General features: G+C 46.2%; 1 protein-coding gene across 2 annotated transcripts in view; it reads right to left on the bottom strand.

Moving 5' to 3' along the window:
• PDGFRA (platelet derived growth factor receptor alpha) overlaps positions 1-23,010 on the bottom strand; it is a 35,248-nt gene extending 12,238 nt beyond the window's left edge. The window contains exons 1-14 of one of the 2 annotated variants that reach the window (XM_040065526.2): positions 22,841-23,010; positions 15,379-15,439; positions 13,467-13,781; positions 10,426-10,689; positions 9,589-9,719; positions 8,054-8,225; positions 7,762-7,951; positions 7,122-7,237; positions 6,517-6,643; positions 5,826-6,019; positions 5,318-5,412; positions 5,076-5,208; positions 873-977; positions 49-159 (exon numbers count right to left, since the gene is read on the bottom strand). In XM_040065526.2, the coding sequence (XP_039921460.1) occupies positions 49-159; positions 873-977; positions 5,076-5,208; positions 5,318-5,412; positions 5,826-6,019; positions 6,517-6,643; positions 7,122-7,237; positions 7,762-7,951; positions 8,054-8,225; positions 9,589-9,719; positions 10,426-10,689; positions 13,467-13,781; positions 15,379-15,427 (2,002 nt within the window). In that variant the 5' untranslated portion in view covers positions 15,428-15,439; positions 22,841-23,010. Of the gene's footprint in view, positions 1-48; positions 160-872; positions 978-5,075; positions 5,209-5,317; positions 5,413-5,825; positions 6,020-6,516; positions 6,644-7,121; positions 7,238-7,761; positions 7,952-8,053; positions 8,226-9,588; positions 9,720-10,425; positions 10,690-13,466; positions 13,782-15,378; positions 15,440-22,373; positions 22,432-22,840 lie in introns of those variants that run through there. The other variant, XM_058420830.1, reaches the window with a different exon arrangement.
• Positions 23,011-27,991: the final 4,981 nt, after the last annotated feature.

Raw genomic sequence — 27,991 nt, 5'->3', positions numbered from 1 at the left:
ACTGAATGATGACCTCACAGCAAAACTTTAGTTTGTCACCAAACTCACCTGACTTTGTACAAGCTCCAAGCAGATTCACAATATTCAGGTGGGGGCCAAGATGTGTCATTATCTTCAGTTCAGACATGAGTGCCTGCTTTTCACTGGATCTAGCTGTAGCTGCAGGAAAAAAAAAAAAAAAAAAAAAAAAAAAAAAAAAAAAAAAAAAAAAAAAAAAAACATTAGCCACTCAGCGGGAGCAGTCACCTTTTTCATATTAACAAAAAATTTCTCCTTGCTTGCCTCATTGGAGCATTGCTCCTTTACTTGATATGTGCCTTTCTTAATACTTGGAGAGATGCCACAAATGATTAATAAGGGATTCACTTGATAGGGTTCAGTAGCTGACCCAGTCTGTTTGTCCCTCTCCAGGGGTGCAGTGGATTGCACACATGGCACAGAAGCACTCTACAAGCTGCTCATTCAATACAAGCAAGCTCACCATGGTTCCTACAGAATCATTGCATCAGATTCTCAGTTCTCATGAACCACAAAATCTTCAGTGAACTTAAGATTCTTATACAAGACCTGCCTTTTTCCCCTTGTTGTATAGCTCTCTTTGCTCAGAGGCATTCAAGGTTACTTTATCTTTCTCAATATTTGTTGAGTTATTGTAGCTGTTCAGCTAAATCTAAACTTGGGATATTTTCAAAAGCCTGGGTACCTTCAGACTTGAAATGCCATAAAGCAATCTAATATAATTTTAAAATCCAGTAATTTCACCATTCATTTTCAACTTTAGATAAGAAGAATTAATTTATAACAAGCAGTGTTTGAATAACCCATGGAAACCTGCCCTGCTTCGCTTGGGAAATGGAACCATGACAACTTACGTTTCAGCATTTTCACAGCTACTTTCATCACCGGCTGAGAGCGACTCAATCCATATGCAGTCCCTTCAACTACTTTTCCAAATGCACCTGAACCAAGGATCCGACCTGAACACAAGGGAGAGCATTATTTATTTCAGAAAGTAACAGCAATTCAGTTCCTTTCCTGTCTCCATTCTTCTATAAGTTGGTTCTTTTGTGGAAAGGGCGCATTCCCTTAGCCAGACTACTGGCATTATTGCTATTATTGTTGTTTTTAAGCAGAAAAAGCAGATACAAAATGCTGTCATTAAGCACAATTCTTAAAAGTATGAAAGCAAACATCAAGAGCACACCTGCATCTGGAAGCTCAGCTCATTCAAATTCATCCCTTCCTGTGCTCTGCCATCTTCACTTTATCCTCTCACATCATGGATTGTCCTAGGCTTAAGCTGACCTCTTTGCCTCAGTCAGCACCTGATTAAAATGCAGGTGTGTTCCTGACTAACAAGTCTGAATTTGTCCCTCAGTAGTTTTGATCTATTATATAATGCTAGATACGTCCAACAGTTAAACAGACTGAAGCACATCAACAGCACATTCAGAAACAGGCAGCACCATTTCAGATCTGCAAAAAGCTGAAATAACATGTTGATCACACATGAGGGGAAACTTCTCTGAAGTTTAATGTACAAGTGTATTTCATCTGCTGGAATAAATTGTATTGCAAATTTCCAAGTGCTGTAATGGAACAGCTAAAATTTATAGACTCTTTACTCTTCCCACAAATCAATTTAGACAAAAATTTGGGATTAATATATCCCATTTTCTAATATGGATTCAGTCTCCAGAAAAATTTTGTACAGATTAAGATTTTAGAGAAATATGACCTGCACAAACATGCTCCAAAGTACTGTATTTCATAGCTACTGCATTGTAAACCAAACTCATCAAGGGAACACTTAGTGAACAAACCTGCGTATGTGGTCCAGATGCCAGAACATAATCATATGCCTGACAAGCTGTCGCTTTGATTTTATGTTACTTTTTAACTCTGAGCACAGAAAGAATAAGTAGTGAGTTTTGCTGTGGAGATACACAGCATTTTGTCTTTGACGTTTGTTTGCAGTTTGAACTTGTCACCTTTTACGCTTCTGAAGGTGTTATCTGGCACGCAACGCCATATGTTTCCATTATTCTCTAGCTACTGCCCCCACTTTTATTGTACACATGCTTTTGAAAGAAAATTTCCACCCAAACAATATCTACATCATTAACAAGCACAAGAAATGGTTAAAGAATGCTTAGTGGAGTTAACACTGGTAAACCTCTTCAAGATTATGACAGCATAGTTCGTCATGCCCACAGAAGCTATGTGATTTCTTTTCAAGATTCCCGTACTCCAAAGGCTATCCTTCCCAATCAGGATGCGAGAAAGCTTCACACTAAATTTCAGACTAATTCAAACAACCTGAGTTTGAAATTTGGCCCCTGAAACTTTACAGACTGAAGATCTGGGAGCCATATGGCAGGATGCAACCCTTCAGAATGTGATGGCATTTGCTGATGCTCCTTGATCTTCTTGTCTTCACAAGCCAATTCCTCCCCAAAACCATATTGTCAGCTGAGCACGAGGCACACATCTCCCTCTCCATCACCTCTGCTGGGCTGGAGTGCATGTGGATACAGTGAGAGCACTTCCAGAATGGCAGAGAGCCATCACTGCTATTTCCCCTTTTCATCCTTCTCTGCAGATGTAGCCCAAGCCTCGTGTCTTTTGCATTTGAAATTTGGAGCCGGGAGGGAGCTAACTGCCCAAGAACTGGAAGCAGCTGTAATGCCATCATATTCTTGATGAGTGCTTCATTGAAGCTCAAAATGATAGTGTGACTTTACTTTTCAGTATAAAGGCACTGCTGTGATCTGCCGATCTGCTCGCTGAAGGAGTAGTGCTTCACCACCATGTAGGGACTGTGCAGACACAGCAGCTGCTCAAGGACCCTCACACTAGTGGAGGAACAGCAGCTAATTCAGCCTCTGTACCCATCCACGGAGCTTATCTGCTGTGCCTGCCAGAGAGGTGCTGCTTTTCTGCTCAGAAGAAACAAGGGTGAAGTGTGTGAATTGGTTCTAGGTGAAACCACCTCGGCTGGATGCTTCTTTTGCTAAAATTGTCCTGGGATAATCAACCCACCCCAAATGAAACCATAAATCTCTTGGTATATATTAAAAGCCAAACAAGTGTCAAGCTTTATAATCTTGTAATTTATAAAGTTTCTAGACTCATGAAATTAGGTGCCACGTCTCTGACTGTTGTGTGACTTGAATCTTAACTTGCAGTTTTCAAATGGGCATGGGTCAGATTCTGTGTCAGACCAGCATTTCATTTTATTAAGGTTCACCAGAATAAATAAGTGGCTTGCTGGGAAGTGCTGAGAGCAATTCTGTCTCTGTACAGCCACCCTGGTACCATGAGCTGCAGACCCCTACTCAGACCCCATGCCTCAAAAGGCGCACTCAGACCCCATGCCTCAAAAGGCGCTGCTCTCAGCTCTGTCAGCCAGATGAGGAGGTCCAGGTCCTGCTGGGACCTCACTAATTCCCAGCAGAGCCAGGAGAAGTCAGTGGTGTTCAGACAGCTCATGGCATTACTGCATTGTTCCTTCTGGTACACATCTCCTGGACTTGCACCGGTTTGCAAGCCCTTTAAACAGCACTGCACGGCATATACTGCAGATCAGTGATTGCAAAGGGAAATTTGCCATGTAACCCAAATTTATCGATTGAAGCTCTATCCAGCTAATGTTCAGAGTTGGCATTTAACACAGCACTGCACTCCAGACACTACTGGCCAGAAAAAACAAATGAATGCCAGCTGGCTTACACAGCTAGGATGGGAAATACTCATCTGGTGGAGCCAAAATGGGTTTGTAACCTGCTTCAGAGCCTCCCTGAACTAAAGGTGTAATTGCTTTGCTGTCATCTCCCACTTAGATATGAGAAAATCCACACAAATGAAAATTGTCAGACCCAGAAACAAAAGAGGGTTCCCCCTCACCAGCAAGAATTTAATATGGCAAAAGTGCTGGAGGGTAAGTGTGTCAAGTAGATCAGTTGTGCATTCCAGATTGCCAAAAGGATATGGAGCACTGGGTTTTAAAGTTACTGACTACTCTGGATACACTTGTAAACAAGAAGGCGTTGAAGCAGGCTAGTGCTCATGAGTCAGAGGGAGACAAAGTCACAGTGGTGGTCTTTAACAACTCAGATCTGACAAATCCTATTTAGGCATATAATTAAAGTCTGGTTCATAATAAAATAATTCCATAAAACATTCACCCTCCTCTAGTCTTCAATTAGCAACATGAATTTAATTAAAGGATATTGTTCCTGAACCAGAATTTTTTCTCTTGCTTTTTTCAAGAATTAACTCTTTCTCTGTGATGGTGAAGAACTACACCAGAGGAGTTATGTTTCTTGAAATCTCCCAAATAAAAGACACATTTTATCTTCTTCTCCTGTGTTTTGCAATACAATTTGGTCCACAGATATCTCCAAGAGAGGAGCCATGTATGTTTAAAACACTGTCTGGATAGAACATTAATATTTTCTATAGTCATTACACTTTCAATTGATAAAAATGAGAGATTGGGCCAGCCTTGAGGAAATAATTACGACTGAATTCTGTATGAATTTTAATGAGGGATAGCAAAGCAAGAAAGCAGAAGGGGAAGGAAGAAGAAAGAAGGACGGTAGCACAATAATATGCAGCTACACAGCACTGATATATGCATGGCATGGATTAATAGTTTGAAAAATATTTCTAATAAAACTACATGACTAGTTTCAGATTTACTTGGCCTCTGCACATGAATTTCTTGCAGATAAGAAATGCTGGCATCCTTCTTGTGGATGCCTTAGCAGAAGAGAGGGTCGAAAAGGGTATTTAACACTGAGAGAGTCCCCGGAGCCATGTAGGGGTGGACACTGCACACAGGGCATGTGGAGGAGAACTGGAACGGAGGCACAGGAGGCACTAACACAAGGACCTCAGGGCTGATGCCAATGTAGAAGAGCATCAGGAAGGAGAACAGAGGAGAACAGACAGGGAAACTCTGGACTTTGTGACCATAACTTCCATTGCAAATCCCACAGAGACCCCAGAATGGTCGCTGAATGTCTTTCTCTCAAAAGAAAGGTGAGGCTAGTCCCTTGCTGAAAACTTACCAAGCACTAACCCATCTCGAGGAAACTCCCATCTGGAGTCATAAGGCAGTTGCATTGGGTCCACGTAAATGTACTCATGGCCGTCAGGGCTGATAGACTCAATGACTCTCCATCTAATCTCATACCTTGGCTTCTGCAGAGCACATTGAATGCAAAACCAAGCATTAGTCCTGGACATGACTTTAGACTAGATCAGAACCCAGCAGGGCTCAGCATCCAAACGGAAATACTTTTCTACATACCTGTTTCCATATGATGACCAGGACAATCAGTGAAATTATCACAATCACTAACAGCACCAAGACAGCAGCAGCCACCGTTAGCTCTGATCTCAAGGCTGTGAAATAAAAAGATAGACTGTATTTTTCTCATGAGCCATGACGAATGTCACACACGTATGACACCCACCTCCCCTATCACTGCAGTTCCTGTGTCCTGCAAAAGTGGCAGTTCCTGAGGCTGGTGACTATAACGTCTTTCCAAGCCCAGAGCTGCTCTGCCATCTTACTTCAAAACCAAATGCAGATTGTCTAGAAGAATGTCCCATTGCCAGTACTAACAAAATAATAAGCAAAAAGCAGATGCAGCATGAAGACCTGTAAAATGCCTCATCCTCAGAAATACCGGGGTTGAAAAAAAATCCACTTTAATTTATTATCTACAACAATCATATTTTTGGGTGAGTTGGGGTGAGTTGGAGCAGGGTCAAACTGGCTGTTTTAATTGCGTAAAAGGGCAAAGCAAACTCACTGGGAGCCACAAGCTTCAGTTCTCGAGTAACGGCACCAAGGTCATTTCTTGCCACACATCGCACAGCCAGAGTTTCCTCTACCTTCTGAAAGGTCACCTGGCTTTCCACCATATTTTTCTCATCCAGGTGGGCTTCCATGTGTATATCAGAGATATTGTTAGTCAAAAGGGTCCATGAGGTGTCATTGCTGCACCTGCAGAGAAGAATAATGGGGGAAATTGGCATTGGTTGTAGATATGGATAAGTAAGAGTGAACAGAACAAGAATTACCTTTCCCCTGCAGATTTCTTCTGACAACAACACATTTAAGGGTCAGAAGGGTCTTAAAATTGCATCTCTGAAAAACATGCACCTTTCTTCCTTCAAAATAAAAATACTCCCTGAATGGAGGGACAGCTACTTCTCAAAATCCTTACTCAAGCCTGGACTGTGAAATCCTTGGAGTAGGTTTACTGAACAGAAAGTTTTTATGAGAGAAGCCTGAACTGATGCATTGTTTTGTGTCCCACAGGATGTAAGAAGGGCACTGACAACTTCTCTTGAAATATAAGCAATATGCCTCTGAAACAAAATAAGAATCATCTGAAACTTACTGGCTCTTGGAGGAAAACATGGCACAGTAACTAATTATATTAAGATAATTGAGGATACAAGTAATATTTCAGGTAAGAAACCACCTTCTCCTCTTACTTTTTAATGTCCTTGCAAACCAGCCATTCCACATCAGGAAGTGGGGTCCCCTCTGCCAAGCATCTCACTGTCTGCCCACCTGCAGAGCCATGGTGATCATCCACGAGGGCTGAGATCAGAGCTGGAACTGGGAAGGAGTCAGGAGTTTGTTAAAATATTTGTCAGTGCCTACAAAAAAGAACAGCTTCAAATTTCAAAGCAGGCCAGGTGTTGTTTGGCCAACACCTTAGCAGGGGCTACAGACAAAGACTCAACCAGGAGGCGCTTATCTCCTGCAGCACAGAGTGGATTCTAGGCTAGAGCAATGAGAAGGAAGTGCTGCAGTTGTGCCACGTCTTCATGTCATGTTAAATGAGCTATCGTCCTACTGTCAGCTGGAATAACTTAGCTGGGTGGATAAAGTTTCTTTTTGGCTCAAGGCCAGTGCAGAAGTGAAAGCCAGAATCAGGCTAGAAAAGCTCCAGAGACTAACACGCACGCACTCCTCCACTCACCCTGGTTCATGCCTTTCATATATCCATACTCCAGACAATGCAGTGTGTAAGTGGATCAAGTCTTTGCTGTGTGCCATGAGTTCTGGTGGGCAAGGCTTTGGGGCTGCTTACCTTGTATTAGCAATGAGAAGGTGTATCTTTTAATCTCATCTTCATTTTCAGCAACCAAAGTATAGTATCCACTGTCTTCCTCCTTGGCCCGTATCAATTTTAAAATACTCTGAAACCTGCAGAAACATAAGTTTTTGTTTATATTTTTAAAGCAGGCAAAAAATTAATTTTGGTACCGCACGTAATCTGGGTGTGTTGCGATTATAACATAGTGACATTTAGCATTTCTAGCATGCCTTTAACTAAGTCATTACTCAAGTAGTAAATAACTACCAACATACAACTGAGGAAGAAGTGGCCTTAGTTAGTTTCTGCAAGGACCTGGCAAAGCCCTGACTTTACTGGAAGCAGCCAGAAATTATTGGTGTTGAGACACGTTAAATTATTGGTGTTGAGACACGTTAAAGGAAGCAAAGAGGTTTCTTGCCCAAGAACCTTGATGGGGTTGATGTTCCAAAGGTAGTAAGAAGAAGTAAATTAGGCATTGCACTTTAGAACAGAAAACAAATAAACTGTGTTTAAATGCCACTCAGGAAGAAGCAACAAACTGGGGTGTAAAGAGTGAGCAGGAGCAGTGCCAAGGTTTATGGAGGAGGGACTCAAGCCAGTATGGCAAAGTAACGGTCAGAAGGTTTTTTACCTCGTTTCCTGGACTCTGTTGGAACTAGTAACGATCTCCGTAAGATTTTCAATCAGAGTCACATTATCCTTCAACCAGTACATTTTTGGTGCTGGGTAAGCCTGGACATCAACAACAAAGTTTTTGACTTCGTGCAGGTTGACAGCTTCCAGAGGGCTAAACTGAGGCTCCAGGTGAACAAAGCCTTTGTCTGTAAATGAAAAAGCCTCGTGTAAACAACACTATGCAACATTTTTCAAGAATGGTGTTTTCCAATATGGTAATAATTTTGGACACAAAAATCAGACTATACCATGAACTGTAATGACTACTTTCTTATTTTCCTTAACCTCCTTGGTCGCATGCCGAGCAGTACATTCATAGTCCCCTGTGTCTTTCACTGATGCCTCAGGAATGGTCAAGGTGTAAACCAGCTTCTGCGATGGGACTTTGATATCATCAAGTTTTATCAGACCTTTTTCTTTCTGTAGTTTGGAGAAGGGAAAAAAAACCTTGCTTAAGTAACTGAGCTGAAAGTACATCATTGAGGATCTTTGATACCCCTGAAATGAGAGCAAACATCTAAATCTTGTACGGTAGAAGACTTGTTTATTCAATTAAGGATGCCTTTTTCAGCCACAATAGAAAAGCTGTGCCTATAAAAATACACCCTTTTGAGGGTAGGCACAAAAGGTTCATGTTTTGTTTACAAGAAACAAATACGTATGAAAATTTGGATAAGCAGCTTGACAGAGTAATTCACTCTTAATGCACTACTTTTTCCTCAGATATAAAAGCCACTTGAGCCCCCTTTGTTCAGTGTCCATGAAGTAAGATGAATTTTATCCCCTTCACCAGACAAAAAGTAACCACTTAAGAGATGCTATGTTCTACCTCCTCTCAAAACAAGAATAATTTACTGCTAAGGAGAAAACTCCTGAGAGTAAAGGGATAGTGAAAATGACAGACCATGTTATCATGAGGGGCTGGTACAAAAATAAGCTGGGGCTAGTTTTGAAAGGTGGCATATAGCAGAGACTATATTGATGTGTAAGATGGAAAACAAAACAAAACTTGCTCAAATAATTTTTCCTCTTGGGCTCTTAACTTACTTAAACAAAAGGTGGGATTTGGAGTAACAACTAGGTGCACTTTAATTACATCATTCCTTCAGCAACCAGACTTTTTACATAGGATACTCTGAAATTGCCTGGGACTGGCCCTAGCCAAGTTTCACTGAGTAAAACTTTTCACTGCAAAAGGATGTTAAAGCAGTTTGAAAAAATTCAGGTTTCTACAAAAGTTTCAAGATTTTCTTACTAGATGTTTCTCATTAGTAAGTTCAGTGACAATCATTTCAGTTTACATCTGCATAATGAAGAACACTTAAGATTATAGACTTGAATTTTCACTGTCTTTTATTATCCCCAAGAACCAGGACTTAAGAGAGTTTAGAGCTCCAGACCTTCAGCAGCAGAGCTCTGCTCAGATGTCCAACATACCTAGATCGTTCTATTTTCACAACATTTCTTTTTTTGCAGCAGCACAAGACCTGAGAGACAACATTCCTTCCTCACCTTCTTCTCATGCTTTGCTTAGTCACTAACAACAAATTTACCTTTTGGGACTGACTTTCTTTTATGGTAACCTAAAAATAAAAGAACTTACTTAGTTTTCTCTCCTCAGCTGTCCTCATTCAGATAAGAGAGGAATATTTTACAACCCCACTTGCTTACCTAATAAGTAACTACAAACACTGAGGGGAAAAAAAAAAAAAAAAAAAAAAAAAAAAAAAAAAAAAAAAAAAAAAAAAAAAAAAAAAAAGAAAAGGGAGAGAGAGATATTTACCACTTTCCCAGGATAATTCCACTGTAAATTAACCACCTCATTGTCAAAGACCACACAAGTCACTACAATGGTCTCGCCTGTTTTGTAGACAGTTTTAAGAGCTTCAATTTCAACAGGCAGCTGTGAAGTAGCTAAGAGAAGAGAGAGAGAGAGATCTCGTTTAGTTTTTAAAAGATTACAGTATTCACATTGTGCAGTTTCAGAGGAAGATTTCCATTTCATTTCCTCTTCTGATAAATCACCTTGAAAATTCAGTAAAAGTACTGCTGATCTATACTAATATAAACAATTTGTATTTAAAGCATGAACTGCACAGGCATTGAGTTCAATCCCACAAGAAATGATCCACGAATAAAATTTCAATTAGACGTTCTTATCTCAAATCCCCCTGTAAAATGGCATTGGGTATAAAAGCAGTTTCCCATTTTGCTAATCAGTGACTGTCTTTGAGAATTCCTTGATGGTCAGGAAAAATGTTTTCAAAATAACTAAATCATTATGGTTTTGGGGCTACCTGGAGTTCTACAGTCCAAAGACACTGGGAAACACCAGCCTTTTAAGTTGTGTTTCAGCAAATAGGATGAAAAAGCATGGACTACAAAACATTTTTCTGCAATAATTTTGGAGAGAAGACAGTTAGGGACACATTATTCTATCAAAATTATAAGTAAAGTTGCAACTAAGTAACTGGCAGTACTGCCATAGGAGCAAGGAGCTCATCATTGGAGACATATCTGATATTGCCTCATGATGCTGGTGCTCTTACACCCTGAAGAAAAAACACAATCACTTTTTCTTTTTTTTCTTTTTTTTTTTATAATGAACAGAAATAAATACCTCTTATAATATAGATGAGGAACTCATCAGACTTGAATTCCACGCCTTTAACCATTGTTTTGCATGTGTATGAGCCCGCAGGAAAATTCCCTATGAAGCCTTGTTTGGTGTCATATAACGCATACACAGACTTGTCTAAACTGTTAACTAAAGTCACTTGAGCATCTGGGTCACTTGTCCGACAAGGGATAACTGCAGGATCACCTTCTTCTACTAGGATGAACTGGTCTTCTGGTATAGAAGGAACAAAAGGCATGTCTGGGTCTGTAAAAAACAAGAGGCAATCTTACACTTCCTTCTTTGTAGCAAGTCCATCTACAAGAATTGCATATCAATGACCACTTATAGGTCATAAGTGAAACTTGCACAGTTCATTCTCCCAGTGTTTCAGATATTACAGGTAAGGTTTGCTAATTTCATGTGTTGTCTCATTTCAGCTATTTGATGTGACACATAAAGAAACGTTTCTCCAAAGCACAAAACAGGAAAGGACTTTGGTTCCTTTATGACAATTCAGGATGCAAAATAAAAAAGACAAAAGATCCTCCCTCCAAAATGCTAAGTGTTATTAATCACAACTCACATGATGTTTTCCCCATTTTTTATTAGTAGCTATCTCCTAGCCAATATATAAGCAGAGGAGAAACGAAAAATAAAATTTTTTAAAAAAAAATTATATTCAAAAATATTCAAGAAAAATAAAATTAAAAAAAAAATCCAAACACTTTCCAAGTTAAAAAAAAAAAAAAAAATCAGTTTCATGTTGTTTATGTTGTAGACCACTAAAGCCACATTTCATCAAAAATAGTTCAAGGTACTTATCTTCATGTATTTCTAACATGTCCGACATTACAGTTATGAGACATAGTTAATTATGGTCACAGCATGTGGTTTTCAAAATATGGTATCCAACTAGGAAAAAAGCAAACAAGGACCTGGTAGTTTTATTTCTTTTAAAGTCAACAAAACACATGCCAACATTCCTACCCAGCCAATCCAAAGTCTGAGTTTAAAACATAATTGCATAACATTATGCACAAAAAGTATAGCCCCTGAAATCATCTCCATTTGGCCATTCAGAATAAACAAATAATCCCTGCTAGCCTGAAGCTTCTGTGCAAAGCTTTATAATAAAATTTAATAAATAGCAATCCAAATCCCTCCAACAATAGACTTTCTGCTGCACTGGCAGGCTCTTTGTAGCAATATTCCAAACACAGCATTCTGTCCCAAAAATGCTGCCAACTCCATGTATTCATTTTCCCACTGTACTTTAAAACAGGAACAAGATTCACCTAGTTCGGTTTTCTATGTGCTGTTAGTGAAAATAGGATATTGTGTGAAGTCCCAACGTAATCCTCCCTGGCTGAAGTGGGTTGCTGCCACCCATTGCCTTCCTAATTCATTGCAGGGAAAACAATTGTAAAGACAAAGCTTATAGTGGAAACAGAGACATTCTCTATAATTTGGAGAAAAGGATATGTTTCTGCATTTATGACATCTTGATGGTTAGCAAGTGGAAAAAATTACAGGGTGTCTCTGCCCTGCAGATCTGGTAGGCTGATGTCTAGAGGCTTTTGAAAACCAAACCAAAAAGTCCTCTTGAAGAAATCCTCCATCTCTTGTCTTTATATTCTTCCACTGGGTGAGTTGTAAGACTGCTTAATGTAAACAATGTCTTCTGGTAATTTGGTTAGAACTGCTTGGATATTGAGATGTATGTGCCAAAGCTGGCAGCCTCTGCTGAAACATCTTGCTTCAAGAAAAAACGCAAACACTTTACATTTGTTGTGGCAAATGGAAAGTCTTGGAAGAATCACTGTCCTAGAATCACACGCTGTCAACAGCAAAAGCTTAATGCCACTGGAAAATAGCCTTTAAAACAAGTCCTGTTATTGCTTCCTGGCTTTTTGCCCTTCCAGAATCTTCCTTGCCATTGCAGACATCATCTCCTTCAGGACATGCTGCAGTTTTGCAGGATGATTTGCAATATCTTCTTCTGTCTTTTGTTCCCTGTTCAAAATATTTACTGCAAATCCAGTGGCTTGATCTCTTCTGGCCCTGCAGTTGTGAGCCTCACCCCCTGAAGCCCAGCCCATGCCAAGGAAACATCCAGACAGCGCTTCACAAAAGCAGTCAGTCGTGCCTCAGCCTTTGGTGCCTATCTCAGCTATGACAATAAAGATTTTCATCCCATAGAGATTGTGGAAAGCCTTAAGCAGATTTCCAGTCAGAACAAGGGGGTGGGAGGGCAAAGCTGGAAATAGGCACTTCCAAAAAGAAGGGATGCCATTTCTTCCGAGTCCAACAGTTTTCCACCACTAAAAAGAAATGCAACACAGGGCCTGGGAAAGGCTGTGTTTGCCTTGAAAATTACAGGGCACACCACAGTAGCCCCCGTGTGTTTAATCTTGCATTGGCCAGCAAGAACACTTCTTTCCCCTCATTCTGACAGCTACCTCGAAGACATCTCCATTGCTTTATTGCTTCCCAGTGCACACATGAACTTTTTCCAGTTCTTAGTTCAAGCCTAATTCAGGTTAAGAACAACATACGGCCTTGCTCATCAGGCAGCAGCTTTAGCATCATACAAAGCACCGGTTTGGTCAGTACACGCCCCAAAATATCCACCCAAGTGTCCCCTGAAAAGACTAACATCTCTGTTAGTCACTACCTGGAGCCAGGCAAACCTGAAGGCGGCACGTACTCCCACAGAGGAGCCGACCTGGCCATCAAGGTCTCTCCAGCTCCTGATGGTCAGAAGACCTCAGCTCTAAAGTTTTGAGCTCATCTCTTCATCTGAGTTCAACTCTTCTTGAGAACTAAAACTCTTATCAAAAAGTGAAAACCAATAGAAAGAACGAAGAATATATCCATAGATTCACAGGGGCTGGTCTTGATTTACACGTGAGGAAATGGCCCTGGTGTTATTTCTCTTCCTCTGACAGTAAATTGCCACCAGCAATTCACCTCTTCTGAACATCCACGGCTCACCACCTCCACCCAAACCTCCAGGTACGGCTGTGGCATCCCCCACTTACCAGGCACATAGATGTAGATGTCCTTCCCTTCCACTTCCCCATCCTCCACCTGTGTGTGGTTGTAATAGCAAACATACAAGCCTGTATGAGCAGCCGAGGCATTTCCTACTTCAAGCACTGTCACGAAGAGGCCACTGTTGTTTTCTTCATGTCTAATGTCTATCCTGTGGTTTCCCTCCGTCACTGGGTACTGCCAGCTCACTTCACTGTCTCCAGAGCATTTGAGTGTGAAATTGGAATTCAACTGTACCACCATTTCGTTCCTGTTGGGAACAATAGTTGGCAGAGGAAGCTGGCAAAATGTTAGGAGTGGTCCTGCAAAAAGACAAATAAATAGTGTGTGAATACACAAAACAGCCTCAGCCCAGGCATGTGAAAGGAAGCAGAGAGGATCCAGAGCAGATTTTTTTTCTGATTATTTCAGATCTACTGATGTCCCAGGAAATTTGCCCTTGTTAAAAGCTGAAGCTTTGCCCAAGGAATAGCAAATGGCTTTCCTTTGAAATGTTAAGTGTTTGCTTACTAACTTCTGTTTGCGAAATCAAGAGGTGAAAGACAGAGGTGAAGTTAGAGATAGCTCCCAATCCACACAACAGCTTTAGAGCCCCAAAGATGTATACAGCTCTACTGCAGACCAGTGAATTCCACACCCTGGCTGCTGGGTCACAGGCATCTCACACCTTCTTACAATCATGGTCAGGAAACCAGCAGTACTGTCAGCCTTCAAGTAAGCTCACAGCTGAAATTTGGAAACCATTTCCAAAGACTAAAACCAACATTTTACTTCTGAGTTCAGTTTCTGCAAAGGGCCAGAGCAGGAGCTTGTACCTCAGGTCTACCTCTAGCCAAAATGTACAGAAGGCTTGTAGCCAAATAAAACTGCAATTCACTGAACTAGATATTGTAGATGGCACTGGTTTCCAGACGCAATCTCCAGTTACAGGTTCAGTTTTGCAAGTCTAGGTAATTTGCAGGTGGGTTGGTGCAGGTCCAACCCTCAGAAGTAAAATTAGAGGATCCAAACCCTACAAAATGAGGAACTCACCAAGGAAATATGTTTGTGGTTTCAGTCTACCAAATGTCTTGTACAATAAACAAGCACCTAAGCCCACTGAGTGAAATTGGCACTCTCTGCAATAAACCAGCACCAGGAATTCAGATCGTCTTTGAAATAATTTTCCACTCCTGCCCAGAGTTACCTGGCTCTGCAGGCCCTTTCTATATTTGGCACCCTGTGGCAGAGCCTGCCCTGCGGCCCCTTCGCCGTTCATTTGGCAGATGTTGGGAGGTCCGGCCGGCAGCCCCGGTGCGGCAGTGCGGTGTGGGAGCATGCAGGAGCCCACACAGACTGCCTGGCCTGCCCCGCACAGGCTGCCTGGCCTGCCCCACACAGGCTGCCTGGCTTGCCCCACACAGACAGCCTGGCCTGCCCCACACGGGCTGCCTGGCCTGCCCCACACAGGCTGCCTGGCCTGCCCCACACAGGCTGCCTGGCCTGCCCCACACGGGCTGCCTGGCCTGCCCCACACAGGCAGCCTGGCCTGCCCCACACGGGCTGCCTGGCTTGCCCCACATGGGCAGTCTGGCCTGCACTGCACTGCCGGAGAACTCCCAGTGGGGCAGGCGTGGGGCAGCTGGGGCTGGGCAGGCTCACCTTCCCTGCACACTCAGACAAGTCGGGTGGGAGGCACAGCAGCGCAGGAGAGCCAAAGTGGTCAATACAGGCCAGCAAAAGTACTGCCTTCTCAGTAGGTCTTGTCATAGCCTACCGGAGGGAAAAGCAGAAAAACCAGGTCTGCGACCAGCTGGCAACCATGTGGTATTTGTTATTGTGGGCAGAATGAAAGCAAGTTTAAATACGAATCTATGAAGAATTAGGGGTGGGGAAGCTTAGAAGATTGAGGAACATTACCTGTGAGAAGACATCCCAAGATCAGGAACGTCCGTGGGGAAGTGCCCATAGCTACCAACAACTGAAACAGAAAGAATGCAAGAGACAATTAATGAACTGACGACTGTGTAAGACTTAGGAGGACCCCTCTTCCGCAGCACCCAAGTGCAGCTTCCCATCGTTCCACGCAGTGCCACAAAGAGGAATGGCCCAGGGACTCCAATTCACAGCCACGGCCAGCTGAGACTCATGCCACCTACTGCCAAGGTGTGTGTGGCCACAGACTGATCACAGGCAGAGGAGGCACCGTGACTCTTCCCTCCACTGGAGGTGTAAGGAGCCGAGTCCTGGTGTGAGGAACCAAGTCCCTGTGCATCCCCTTTCCAACAGCCTGCAGGCAGTTCTGCTCCCCACTGTAGCTTCTGGGAGAGCCCACAGAAACACCCCTGTACACACGCAGCACCCTCACAAGCATCAACGAAGATGTAACATCTTCCTGTAGTAAGTTCTGACCTTTCAGCTGCAAGCAGTTTTTGTGGGACAAAAAGTACATTTTAAAGCTACTCTTACTACGAATAGTACAACCCTGAGTGATATTTTTGTTTTGCCATTGTACATATGTGTATATATAGCATACAGAATACAATGTAATACAATAGTTCTTACTGCTTATTTAGCAAGAATTCCCTTGATCGAGAGACACGCTATTTAAAACACATGCTGAAATTTTCTAATGAAATAAATCCATGACAGACTGTAGGCCAGCAGTGCCATTCATAGAGCATCTATTCTCCCCAACAGTGCAGAGAGTCATAGATCACATGCAATTATTTCAGCTTTCAAACATATAATCCTAAAGCATCTGTCTCATGGAGGCAACAATAGCAATCACCGTCTCTGTAATTTTTGTGCCATGTAATGACATTTCTACATAAAACCCTCAAGCAGTGTGCTAGGTCATTTCTAAAGGAGAAGATCTTACAATCCCTGCTCCCATTGAAACCAACAGATTTTTTGTTGGTGAGTCTTAATAGCAACTGGATTTGGCCTAAATCAAATATATATTAAAAAAACACTGCACAGAAGAGCCCCTAATTTGAAACACTGACCAAGGACTAAAATGAAGGATGATGTGCCAAGACAGGGACCACTTTTCAAAGGTTCTGGAGAGTTTCTATTCATCCTCTGGTATTCAGTTCCTGATGCTGAGATATGAAAGCACGTAGGTGCGCCTAGTTATTACAACCGTAATAGTGCCATATGGGAGCTAAATGCTTACAACATGCCAAGGAGTGTTTCTGATCTAGTCCTGCTTTCCTCCTGCAATGGGTGGAGCAGATAGCACCCCTTTGCAGAGCAAAATAATTTTATACGCAAACATGAAGGTCTCAGAAGCAGGATTAGAAGACTACCTGCCTCAAAAACATGTACAAACACCTTCAGAAATTCAGCTAACAATGTTTCAGCAGAGACAAGGCATCTTTGTCTGATTCTTCAATTAGCAATAATTGCCATGTGTTTATGTATCTGACTCCCATCAATAACAGACTCTTGGATATCAACTAGTTCCCTCCATTTCAGCCAGCCTCCTTACGAATTTTTATCACATTTACATCCTGCATTTTTTATCTAATAAAGTAACCCTCTGTAACTCTTTTAAGACTTACCATGGTCTGCTTTACAGATCTGACTCCTAGTTTCCCAAGATCCACAAGACAATGTTACCCCACTTCTGCCAAGTTCCCTACTTTTTCTGACTGAAAAGGGAACCCTTGTGTTGTTTTGCCAGACTATTCAGTGCAAGTGATGGAGCACAGGAGGAGAAAAAACAAAGCTAGCTCATCTCTTGCACGCCAGAAGCTCTGCTGAAGTGAACTTACAGCAGAGCAGTGTGTGTAAGTGAGGACTGAAGCCCAATGATGTAAATAGAGGTGATGGCATTCCCAAAGTGCTACTTTGAACTTGCTGTCTTTGTCGGGCTGACACCGAAATCAATGAGTGTCTCAATGCAGCATTGCAGTTTCAAAACACAAGGACTTAACTAAATTTGCTTTCTCCATCTGGGTCTTCTTTCACAACCTAGAGCTTTGATCTTTCCTCAATGACCCGTTAATCTTATCAAGACCCAGAGCAACATTTCTTCACTGTGAAAGACAGAATAACGTATCCTAAGGATTCACCATCACTCGTATTCAAAGCCTATTTGAACTGAATTTAGTTACATCATGCATCTGACTTGAGAATGCTAGTGCCATCACCAGCATAGCCTCACACATCCATGCCAGACTCAAGGTTTAACACAGACACCATTTCACACTTACGGGCAAGAGAGTTTACTCATTCCCACGCCACCAGGCAGGTACACCTATCATGGTTTTCTTTATTTACAATCACATACACCTTTGTATGCATCTTTTAACTCCTTTACCTTCCTTATGGCAGAGCAGTCGTCTTTGTCCCCAACTATCCAAATCTCAGCCCTAGATAAATACATCAGGTTCAGTTCCTAATACTGGTCTATCAATCCATAACTTGGTGTAGCCTTGCTGAAGCCAGTAGATTTATGCAAGCTGAAGCCCAGTTTAACATGACACATCCAATGTGAGTTTGAGCAAACCTTAATTTCTTTCACACTTAGGACATTGTTAGCTAAAATAGAAACATGGATGTGTATAGTAAAAACTAGGTAATGCTCTGGGGGATTTGCCAAAATCTTTGCAGGGATTTGCCCCAGGATGAGCAGTCATTGAATTTACATAGATTTTGAAAGGTTCTGACTGAAATGCTGATATCTCTCTTGTGCACTTTAGTAGTTAAATACACACACACACACACACACACACACATATATATAAAATCAGGAAACTAATTCCGAAGAACATCAGGAGTCAATTTCCCAAACACTAACTGCCAAGCACTGGCTTCCTATAAAGAAGGGTTTCATTGACTGTACCACAAAAGACAAGAAAAAATCAATGTTCAGAAACTCAGTGGAAATATACATGTTTAGAAAATTATGATATTCCTAGGTGTCCTAAAGAGAAAGAGCAGAGGGGAACCGAGAAGAGCCAGGGGTATATGTTATTTTCTCTCTGCTGGGAATCAACTGAAGACCTCTTTCAAGACAGAGCACCAGCCCACCTCCCGGAGCACGGGAGGCGGCAGGGCTGACTTCCCTCCAGCCACCCAGGCGCTGCAGTTCGCACTGCTGGCCACTGGATGGCAATGTTGTTCCACACCACCGGGAAACATTCCTCGTCCTGCCGAAGGCAACGCTGGTCTCCAGCGGAGCCGCCTAAACCGGGTCTCCCGGATCAACTCAAAATTCAAAATTCCTACATTTTTAATTTCACCTGATTAACAAAACAAAAAGCCCAAAACAAACAAACAAACAAACAAAACCACTAACCGACACCCCCCCCCAAAAAAAAAAAAAAATCAAACAAAAAAGCAACAAAAACACCCCCACCCAACAACAACACACCAACCCTGGTCCCATTTTCTCTGTATTTACACAAGTGATAGGACAGTATTTGGACTGTAAATCTTGGCACGTAATGATATGATTATCCTTGTTATGAGAGGACTGGGTAATTTCAGTCGTGATTTTGTCAGAGTGGCAGTCTGTCCTTCTGGGAAAGCTGATCTTTTCCAGGGAGAGCTAAGGCCAGCCTAAGAAAAGACATTTCTTTCTTGTGGTATATGTCACCATCTGAATGTAAATGTTCGGACAGGACCTCCTGAAACATTTCTTAGTCCTCAGTTCCTGAACTGCAAACTCAACTCTCCATGAGAGCAGCACTGCCCTGCACTGCTAAGATGTGTGTCTAACGGTTTTGCTGGGGAAAGGTTCAAAACTCATCAATTAAAAAGACTGGCATAAATATTCTCCCCAAATGAGGCTTGTTCCATGTCCCTTTACAAATATACGATTCCAGCATAGCCTGTATGTAGAAAAACTATGCAACAAGAAAAGCTGAGCGCTGGGCTCCTGCTGAGTACTTTGGGCTCTGCTGGACACACAGTGAGGTTGCCTCCCAATGAGCCTTCTAGTCAGTCCCAATTCTTCAGCCTAACCCTCCAGGACAGAGTCCCTCTAGCACTCAGTCCCTCTAGCACTCTAGTCTAGGAGCTAAACGTGGTGGAGGAATTGCAAAGCCAAAATTTTCCCACTTGATCCAAGGGGGGTTGTCCAGACTGTCCCAGAAAACAGAAGGAGAAAGAAAAAAAAACCCAAACAGCTCACACTTCCAAGTAACACATCTTCCTTAGGTTCTCAGAATCAAACCAAAGAACACCCCAGATCCCAATTCAAGTGCTGAGAAAAATTGTGCAGAAAAAAATATCCATCTCTGTTGACCACAAGAACTAGGAAACCTAACTATTGCAAACTTTTCCCTTGGGTGCCCATGCAAAGCTTTATAGGCTTGAAAGAGATGAGTCAAGCAGGAGAGCAAGGCAAGAGGGAGAGAAAGGATCGCTTGCTTCCTTGATTTTTTTGTTTTTTTTTTTGTTTGGGTGTTTTTGGGTTTTTTTTTTTTTAATTATCAGCAATTCTCGCCGCCATCAGGAAAAATCCTCTCTCAGAGGTCATTCCTTTGTCTTTAAGTCTTCAAAAGAACAAAAAGGAAACATCTTCTGTTAAAAATTTTAGAGTTCACGTGCAAAAGTGGGTACCATTGTAGTCATAATGAAATAAAGAATCAAGCAAGGCAAGGATTATATAAAGTTATACATTTCAGCCTCCTTTTTAGACCAACTGGTATAGCTGGAAATAATCTGTGAGGTCTTAGCTATGCAGGACTTTCTGTCTGTATATATTTTACTTCAATCCTAGCCCAATGCTGTAGTACAGAAGAGAGGTATTTTATTAAAATATTTATTACTTCCTGCTTTCTTGAAACCTAATACCTATATATTACCCTCAGAGGCACATGAGGATTGCCCACACATCAACAAACTAGTAACAGCAAATACGGCCCCAGTACCTGATGGCAGCTGGACTGGCATACCTCCAGCCCCTCAGTACTGGTACTCAGTACTGGTACTCCTCCCCTGGCGAGGAGTACCAGAACAAGGGATCTCATTTAAAAGCAGCAGGAGTGTGCCTGCAGGCTGAGAGAGCTTGTTTGCTTGTGGACTCCTAAATCCCAGTGTTTTGCGAGGTCTCATTTTTCTGCAAACCTTTTTTTCCCCAAGCTTTGAGGTTGGCTAAACCGCTGTTTAGTTGAAGGCCATTCTAAAACACTCATTGTGCTAAACCCGAAGTCCCTTGCTGGGAAATCTTTCCCTGGCATTTCTACACACAGAGTTAAAAGTCGGGTCTCCACAGCTCAGATTTTGATGAGTCGATGACAGAGGAATCTTTGATGCCTGTCTCCTTGCTTTGATCCTGTGCCTTGTCCCATCTAAGGACACAGGGCTTAGTGAGCCGAGCTGGGACTCCAGCTGGGCTCTACATCGGCCCTGGGAGATGCCGAGAGCATAACAAGCCATCCCGCTTCCCTCAGTGCGTCCCGTCGGGGAGACAGCGGCCGCCTGCAGCCAGTCGGGAGTGTGGTGTGGATGGCGGCGAGAAGTTCCTTTCACACCCTCCAGCCCCCATCAGGCTGCAGGCGCTTGACAGACCCTGGCGGCCCGTGGGGAGCCCGGGCGGCAGCCCCCGGGGAGCGGGACAGCGGCGCTGCCCGACGGAGGAGCCGCTGCAGATCAAAGGCTGCCCGGAACACCGAGCCAACCTAACAGAGATGGCAGCTCCCAGCTACTTCGCCGCTTTTCTGAGAAACAATAGGAAAGGCTTCGCCAAGCCGGAGAGATGACTCTTTTTTTTTTTTTTTTTTTTTTTTTTTTTTTTTTTTTTTTTCCCTTAATACGAGGTAGCCGGGAAAAAGAAAAAGCGGGGTAGGGGAGACGGAGAGGAACAGAGCGCAGACGTGTTTCCCTAGGGAGTTGGTGCTACGACGCGACGCTTCTTCTCCAGCGCTCTCCGTCAGGCGAAGCCCGAAGCCCCAGAGCGCGGGGTCTGGAGAGGGGCGGGCGTCCTGGCGGGCACAGAGGCTGAGCCCCGCCTGGGAGCTCTGGGACCGAGAGGGAGCGACGCCCCCGCAGCCTCGGGAACGGGATTGTAGGTTCCCCTAAGGGCCCAGGCGATGCGCTGCCCTCTCTGGGCGTGCAGATTTAGGCCCCGAAGGAGTGCTCGGAAGCTCGAACATTGTCAAGAGACGCGCCGAAAATACCGTCGAGGTGCGCTGGAAACGTGCCCCCGGCGCTGCTGGGGGCCAGGACATCGCTCCCGCCTCTGGTCCGCAGCCGTCTCCCCGACGGGGCGCGTACGAGCCCCGGGGGCTGGCGGCTGTGCCCTGGGACTGCTGCTGCCTTGCTAAGTCTGTGGCTGCTGGCTCCAGAAAAAGCTGTCCAAGTCCTGTTCTCTGGAACGGTTCCTGAGCTATGGGATCCGCGTCCAAAAATGTTGAGCAATGCCGCGGACAGCCAAAAAGCCATTTCCTACTTGCTCCTAGGACTTTTCCAGGGGACTCCAGCCTGGCAGAGCCTGGCAAGTTTGCAAATCCGCGCTTGACAAAATCCAAAAGGTGGCCGCGAAGACTTTGCCCTTCCCGGGGTAGGAAGCAGTGGGGTCCAGCAGTCCGGCAGGGCATACGGCAGGGCGGGCATTCCCGTTGAGAGAGGGGCTGCAGACTGGAAAGACTCTAGGTACCAGCCCTGTCTAAATTCAGCATCTTCCCTTTCAACCGAGACACTTTGGGGAAAAAGAAAAAAAAAAAAGAAAAGAAAAAAAGACGGGGCGCGCAGGGATGGAGATCCGGTCACCTTTCGGGGGTTGTGAGCGGGTCTCCGCTCGGGATCTCGGGGCATGTTAGGCTACTGGGTCGGGGGGAGCGAGGTGAGAAAGGCGATCTAAAGGAGGGAAGGTGGTGAAAAACAAAGGGTGGGGGAAGGGACGGGAGAGCAGCGGGGTGAAAGAGGCGACGGATGCGAGAAGAGAGGGAGCCGCTTACTTGGTCGGTGCGCGTCCCCGCTTTCCCCCCTGGAACGGGCACGGCCGCTGCCCGCGGAGCCCCGGCGAGTCGCTCCCGCCCCCGCGGCAGGAATGCGGCGCGGTGGCCCCCGCCGTCCCAATGTGTTTGTCATTAGCGCTGTCCGCGCTGCTCGCCGCCGCACCCCGACGGCCGGCGCAGAGCAGCGCTGCGCCTCCACTCCCCTCCGAGGGGCCGCCAGCGCCCACCGCCCGCTCCCCGCGGCAAGAAAGCCTCCGCTCGGCTCAGAGCACCGGGAGAAAAGGGAAACAAAACAAAACCAAAACCAAAACAAACAAACAAACAAACAAAGGAAAGAAAAAAGCAACAAACAGAAGAACCCCCCTACAAACAAATAAAGAAAAACCAATAAAATAAACGAGAAAAACAACAGCGGGAGAAAATATGTAAAAAACAGAAAGGTAGGGAAAATGCCCCGCACCTCTTACCTTCTCGTCTACAATCCGCAGCCCCAGTCCTGCAGATTGTAAAACATCCAAAATATGTCCACGTCTTTTGTGACTTTCCCTGCTCAGCCGCGCTCTTTCCCTCCCGCTCGCCCTCCCTCCCGATCCAACTGTAATGGTCTCACAAACCGCGTCCCGTAATTGATTCAATGTTATAGACCATCCTTCCAAAACTAATCATTTGCTTTAAGTAAATAGCTGTCAGGAAATGAAGCCCCCCTCAGGTCCCTTCAGAATAAGAGCTGCTGGCTCGCCCGGCGCCCCCGGCCCCGCGGCCGGAGGCGGGCGCGCCGGCGGGAGGCTCTTACGCAGGCAGGGGGGCCAGTCCCTGCCTCCAGATTTCAGCAGCCTCGCAGGGGAGGGGGAGCTTGGCCATATGGCAGGGGCGAGGGGGAGGAAAGGGGGAAGCGGGGAGTTCTGCACTGCAGGGGAGAAAATAAAAAAATATATATATAAATAAATGAAAAAGACCCAAAAAAACTTTCATAAAAACTCAGAGTGCTCCCAAATTTCATGAATGAGCCTTCGCTCCTCAGACCCTCCAGGACGGTGGGTCGGGTGCCGGGCTCGATGTCCGCGCTTACAGAGTGAGTTTATGGATGGGGAGTTTGATTTGGAAACGAATTCGCGGCTTCCTCGTGTCTTTTGTACACCGCTGAGCTCGGGCTAGAGAGCTGGATGGACGGCCGTGAGCCAGCCAGGACCAGGAGACACAGAGAGACAGGGGGAGAGACGAATCGCTAACTTTTATGAATGAAAGACACAACGGAAGGCAACCTTCGCCAGGAGTCAGCCCCCCCAAAGCCCGCAGCCCCGACGGGACCAAGAATACTCTTCTTCTCTGCCTTCGCTCTGCCTAGCGCAAACAGACCTCAGCAATAACCAAACCAGGGACACGGCGGAGGCGCGGGCAGCGCACGTCCGAGCCCGTCCTGTTTGAGCACGCTCCAGACGGAGCTTTGATCCCCGCCGGGGAACCAGCGCTGGGTATCTCTGCTTTGTTGGCCGTCGCTATCGCTGGCGATAAGGGGTGGCCGAGGGAGCTGCCAGGGAGCTGCCCTCGCAGCCCTTTTGCCGCAGGCTTCGTGCGGAGCGAGGCGAGCGGGGCCGGCGGGGCGCGGCGATGCGGCAGCCGCGGGAGAGGGGGCAGTGCAGCCCCAGGAACGGAGCGGAGCGAGTCCCTGCCCGCCGCCTGCCTTCTGGGGAGGGCACCGGCCCCACAGCTGCGTGCCGGGACTTCTCCTCCCCACTCCAGCACCACCGTCACCCGCACCTCTTTCTCCCATTTAGTATGAAACAAAAGTTCGTTCTCGAAGTCAAAAGCCAGGACCCGGTGGTTTTTCTCATTCCTAAGCGAGGGAAAGTTAAGCCTCTGAATCGAAGATGCTCCGTAGAGAACAGAGGCAGAAACGACTCCCAAGGATGCGCGCTCTGGTTAAGGTATCCCTGCCTGGGCTCTCAGGGTTCTCGGCGGCGCTCCCGGCCCCTTGCACGCCCTCCACTAGTGCATCCTCGGCTCGGGTGAGTGCACAACCCCGCTATTGCTTCCACATGTTCCTCCAGGAAATCATCGGAGTCAGATCTATGAGCAGCCCCTGGTCGGAATGCTAACAGGATACCGTAACGCTTGTGAATAAACAACGGGCTCGCAGTGAGTTTAAAAAAAAAAAAAAAAAAAAAAAAAAAAAAAAAAAAAAAAAAAAAAAAAGCCAACCAAACAAACAAACAACACAGGAGAAAAAAACCACACCGCACCCTGGAACTCTCCATCTGAGAGGGCGAGCGCACCCATCATCCTGAACCCCTCAATTTGTGGAGGGAAATGCTTTTTCATGACTTGGATTAGAGCTGCGGGCTCTCGCAAATTTAACCCCTCGAAGACGAACGTCAACTGCCTAAGCGCCGGGCGATCCTGCAGGGCTCGGGCCACGATGTACCGGCGTGAGCGTATCTGGTTTAACGTGCGGGGTGATTCCTGGTGAGATACCATCAGGGTGGGATGTAAAGTTACTCCTTCGAAAAGAAAGGAGCAAGAGGAAAGGGGAGGAGGCGCCTTCTGGTTGCAATTACCTGCCTCATTTGAATAATGCCTTTGTCATGATCATTATCGAGAGGTCGTTAACGGCTTCCACGTGGGATCTCACAAGACCCAGCGAAAAATAAAAATTGCAAACTGGGGGACTGGCAAGGCTGCCTGCTAGGCCACTCTGGCCCTTCGGGCAGGGACCCGACGGCTCTGTGGAGACAGGGGTGGAGGTGTCCCGCTGCCCAGGGACCCTTCTGGGGAACGGTGCCACTTTCCCCGACGTTGCTTTCCCTTCCCCACACGAAGGCCCCGGCCGCGCCGTCCCCACGCCCGCCACCCGAGGCGAGGAACAGAGAGCCGGCGGGAGCTGGGCTCTGCCCGCTCTGGTCCTTGGGCCGATCCCTGTCCGCAAGCGCCGGCCGTGCCTATGGATTGGTCCCGCGCAGAGGAGGTGGTAGTTAAAATAAACCCTCCGGGACGGCTGCTGAGCTCTACCTCCCGCCCCGTGTAGCGCAAGGGGGTCCCGTCCAGGGAGGCGAGGGGGACGTGGGGTTAGCGAGAGGACAGGCTGGGGGTGGGGGGATTTTTTACTTCTCCTCTCCCCTGTCCTCCCGCCTTCCCCTCCCCTGAAGGGCTGGAGCATAAAGCATCCCGTTAGCGTGTGTTTATGTGGTAACAGATGGAAGCTGCACGTCTCAAACAAAGTGCGGCGCCCAGGCTAGAGCCGCTCTCGCCTGTTTATGCTCCCAAGCTGCCCCCCGGGGTGGGCGGGGGTGTGTGTCCCCCTCCCCGGGCCCGCGGCGCCGTCAGAGTCCGGGCAGCGGGAGCGCCGACGGCTCGGGTTATTGTGGAGTGGCTCTCTCGGCTCTCAGACGTTTCCAGGGGGGCTGGGAGCCTTCGAGGCTCCTTTTCCTCCTCCTCCGCTCAGCATCCCTCTCCCTGGGGAAATCACAATTTGTTTCAAGTAATAAATTCTTTCCTGCGACTCTCTCCCAAGGGAGAGCCGGGGAGCGGTTAACTGGGTAAGCCTATTGAACGACCTAATAGGTGGCTTGTGTGGCCACCGGCGGGACTGGGCAGGCGAGAGGGGGACCCCGGCCCGGGCTCCGCGGGAACCCCCGCTGAGGGGCCGCAGCCTTTTGACTGGATGGGAAGGCATGTCTGTGTTTAATTATCGTTACCCACGTTCAGCGATGCACGGTGCAGTAGTCACCCTTTTTCCCCTTTAGAGCGGGGACCCCGGCGTGAAGACCAGCTACAGCCTGGAGCAGAGACCCCTCAAACCCCTGAGAGAAGGAGAAAGCAGGGCGGCCTCACGTCTGTCGCCTAGGGAGGAGAATACAGCGGCGAGGGCTGCCTCACCTAGGAAAGAGAGCTAAGCAGAGGACCACCAAGGACCCGAGCCCCTCCGGGAAATATGTTCTGGCGGTGGGAGGGTCTTGTGTACAGACTACAGTCCTACCAGATTTTTATTTCTTTCAATCTTTCCACAAGCACAGATTCTCTCATTTTGTTTGTTCAACAGAATTTGGCTCTGAATAACAAGGATCCCGTGTCACTGGGGGGACAGGCAGCCAGACAAAAGAATTTAACTTTGCCCAGCCTGCCCTCCATAGCCCTTTTTTGGTTTTTTTTTTTTTTTTTTTGTTTGTTTGTTTGTTTGTTTGTTTTTGGTTTTTTTTCTCTCTCTCTTTATTCCCCACATGGCTGAGGTAGCTCCCCGTACCCGTCGTTTTCCTTCCCCATGTCCGTCGTTTTCCCACCGAGGCCGCTGCTGCCACGACGTCGAGCTGTTTTGCTTTCGTTGTTGCGTTTGGCTCTTGACATTAAAAGATGCCAAAACAGCCGTGAAAGCCTTATTCTTTGAAAAACAGACTTTGTTTTTCCTTTTGCTCCCGCCCTGACTTTTTTGACTGCGACAGAATAAACAGCCCGCTCAGAAGCGGGCTGAACGCAGTTTAGAGGCGAGGAAAAGTAAGGGGGAAAGGGGCTGTTACCCGCCTGGCCCTTCGCCGCCGTCTGCCTCCGCGCTCCGCTCCGACCCCTGGGCCCCGGCGGGGAGCCCTGGCCCCGCCGCCGCCCCGACGGGCGGGGAGGCAGCGCCTCCGGGGTGCCTTCACCTCCGGCCGAGGGCGCCCGGGCAGTGCCACCGCCGCCCGCGACACTAGAGGGCACCGGAGCCCGCGGGAGCAGCCGGCCCGGCCCGGCGGGGGCACCGCGCCCCGCCAGCCGCGGCTGCCTCTGGGCTTCATTAGCCATCGGCCGGCTCGGGAGAATATGGCGAAGAAGGGCCGTCCCGGGAATCTAATGGCTCCGGCCCTGTAGGTCCGGCCCCGCAGGTCCAGCTCGGGCCGGGCTCAGCAGCTCGGGGGATGTTGTGGCACGTTGCAAGTAAAGCAGAGAGATAAATTCCTCCTGTGCCACAAATGAAAAGTTTTCCCCTCTGAAATCAAAGGATCATCTGTTGATTCAGCCCAGGTTTGACATCGGTTCCTAACTCCTGAGACCATTATCTCTGCCTTTGTTCTGTTCTTTCGAGAAGCAGCAATTAATGGATTACAGCAGGACAAAACCACAGCCAGACCAAGCTGCTTTCTTTCCGCAGCTATTTACTATTAGTACCAGCTTTGCTCCCCTCGGGCTAACTGTGCTTGGGAACCCAGCCCTGAGTTCTGCACGGGGGAGCTGGATGGTGTGGAGGCCACCCTGGATGTCGTGGTGATGGTCACAGTGACACGGTGGGCATGTGCCAACATCTGTGTCAATGTCGGTCCCCACATACGCCTGGGCTGATCGCATCCACCGTACCTTCCTGCCATGGGCGCAGAAGAGCTAAGATAGGTGAGCATCATGAAGTGTCAGACCCAGGAGAGAAACACATCTGTGTACTGAGTACCTGGAACTGGCCGTGCTTCAGAAGGCAAGGGATGTCATTCTTCTGCTTCATCCCACAACAGGTTTTCTTCTGATGCTTAGTGATTAATACACACGTTTGAGGTGATTTGCTGTGGAAATACTGGAGCTACAGCCAAGGTTTATGAATTGTAATTAGGTTTCTAAAAGGATCCCTCTCCTTGCCGGATCTTTCATGCTCCAGAATACCCCCG

This window comes from Hirundo rustica, chromosome 5 (assembly GCF_015227805.2).
Source record: "Hirundo rustica isolate bHirRus1 chromosome 5, bHirRus1.pri.v3, whole genome shotgun sequence".
Classification (NCBI taxonomy): Eukaryota; Metazoa; Chordata; class Aves; order Passeriformes; family Hirundinidae; genus Hirundo; species Hirundo rustica.
The sequence above is the reverse complement of the archived record's forward strand: the minus strand, read 5'-3'. Positions and strand labels throughout refer to the sequence as shown.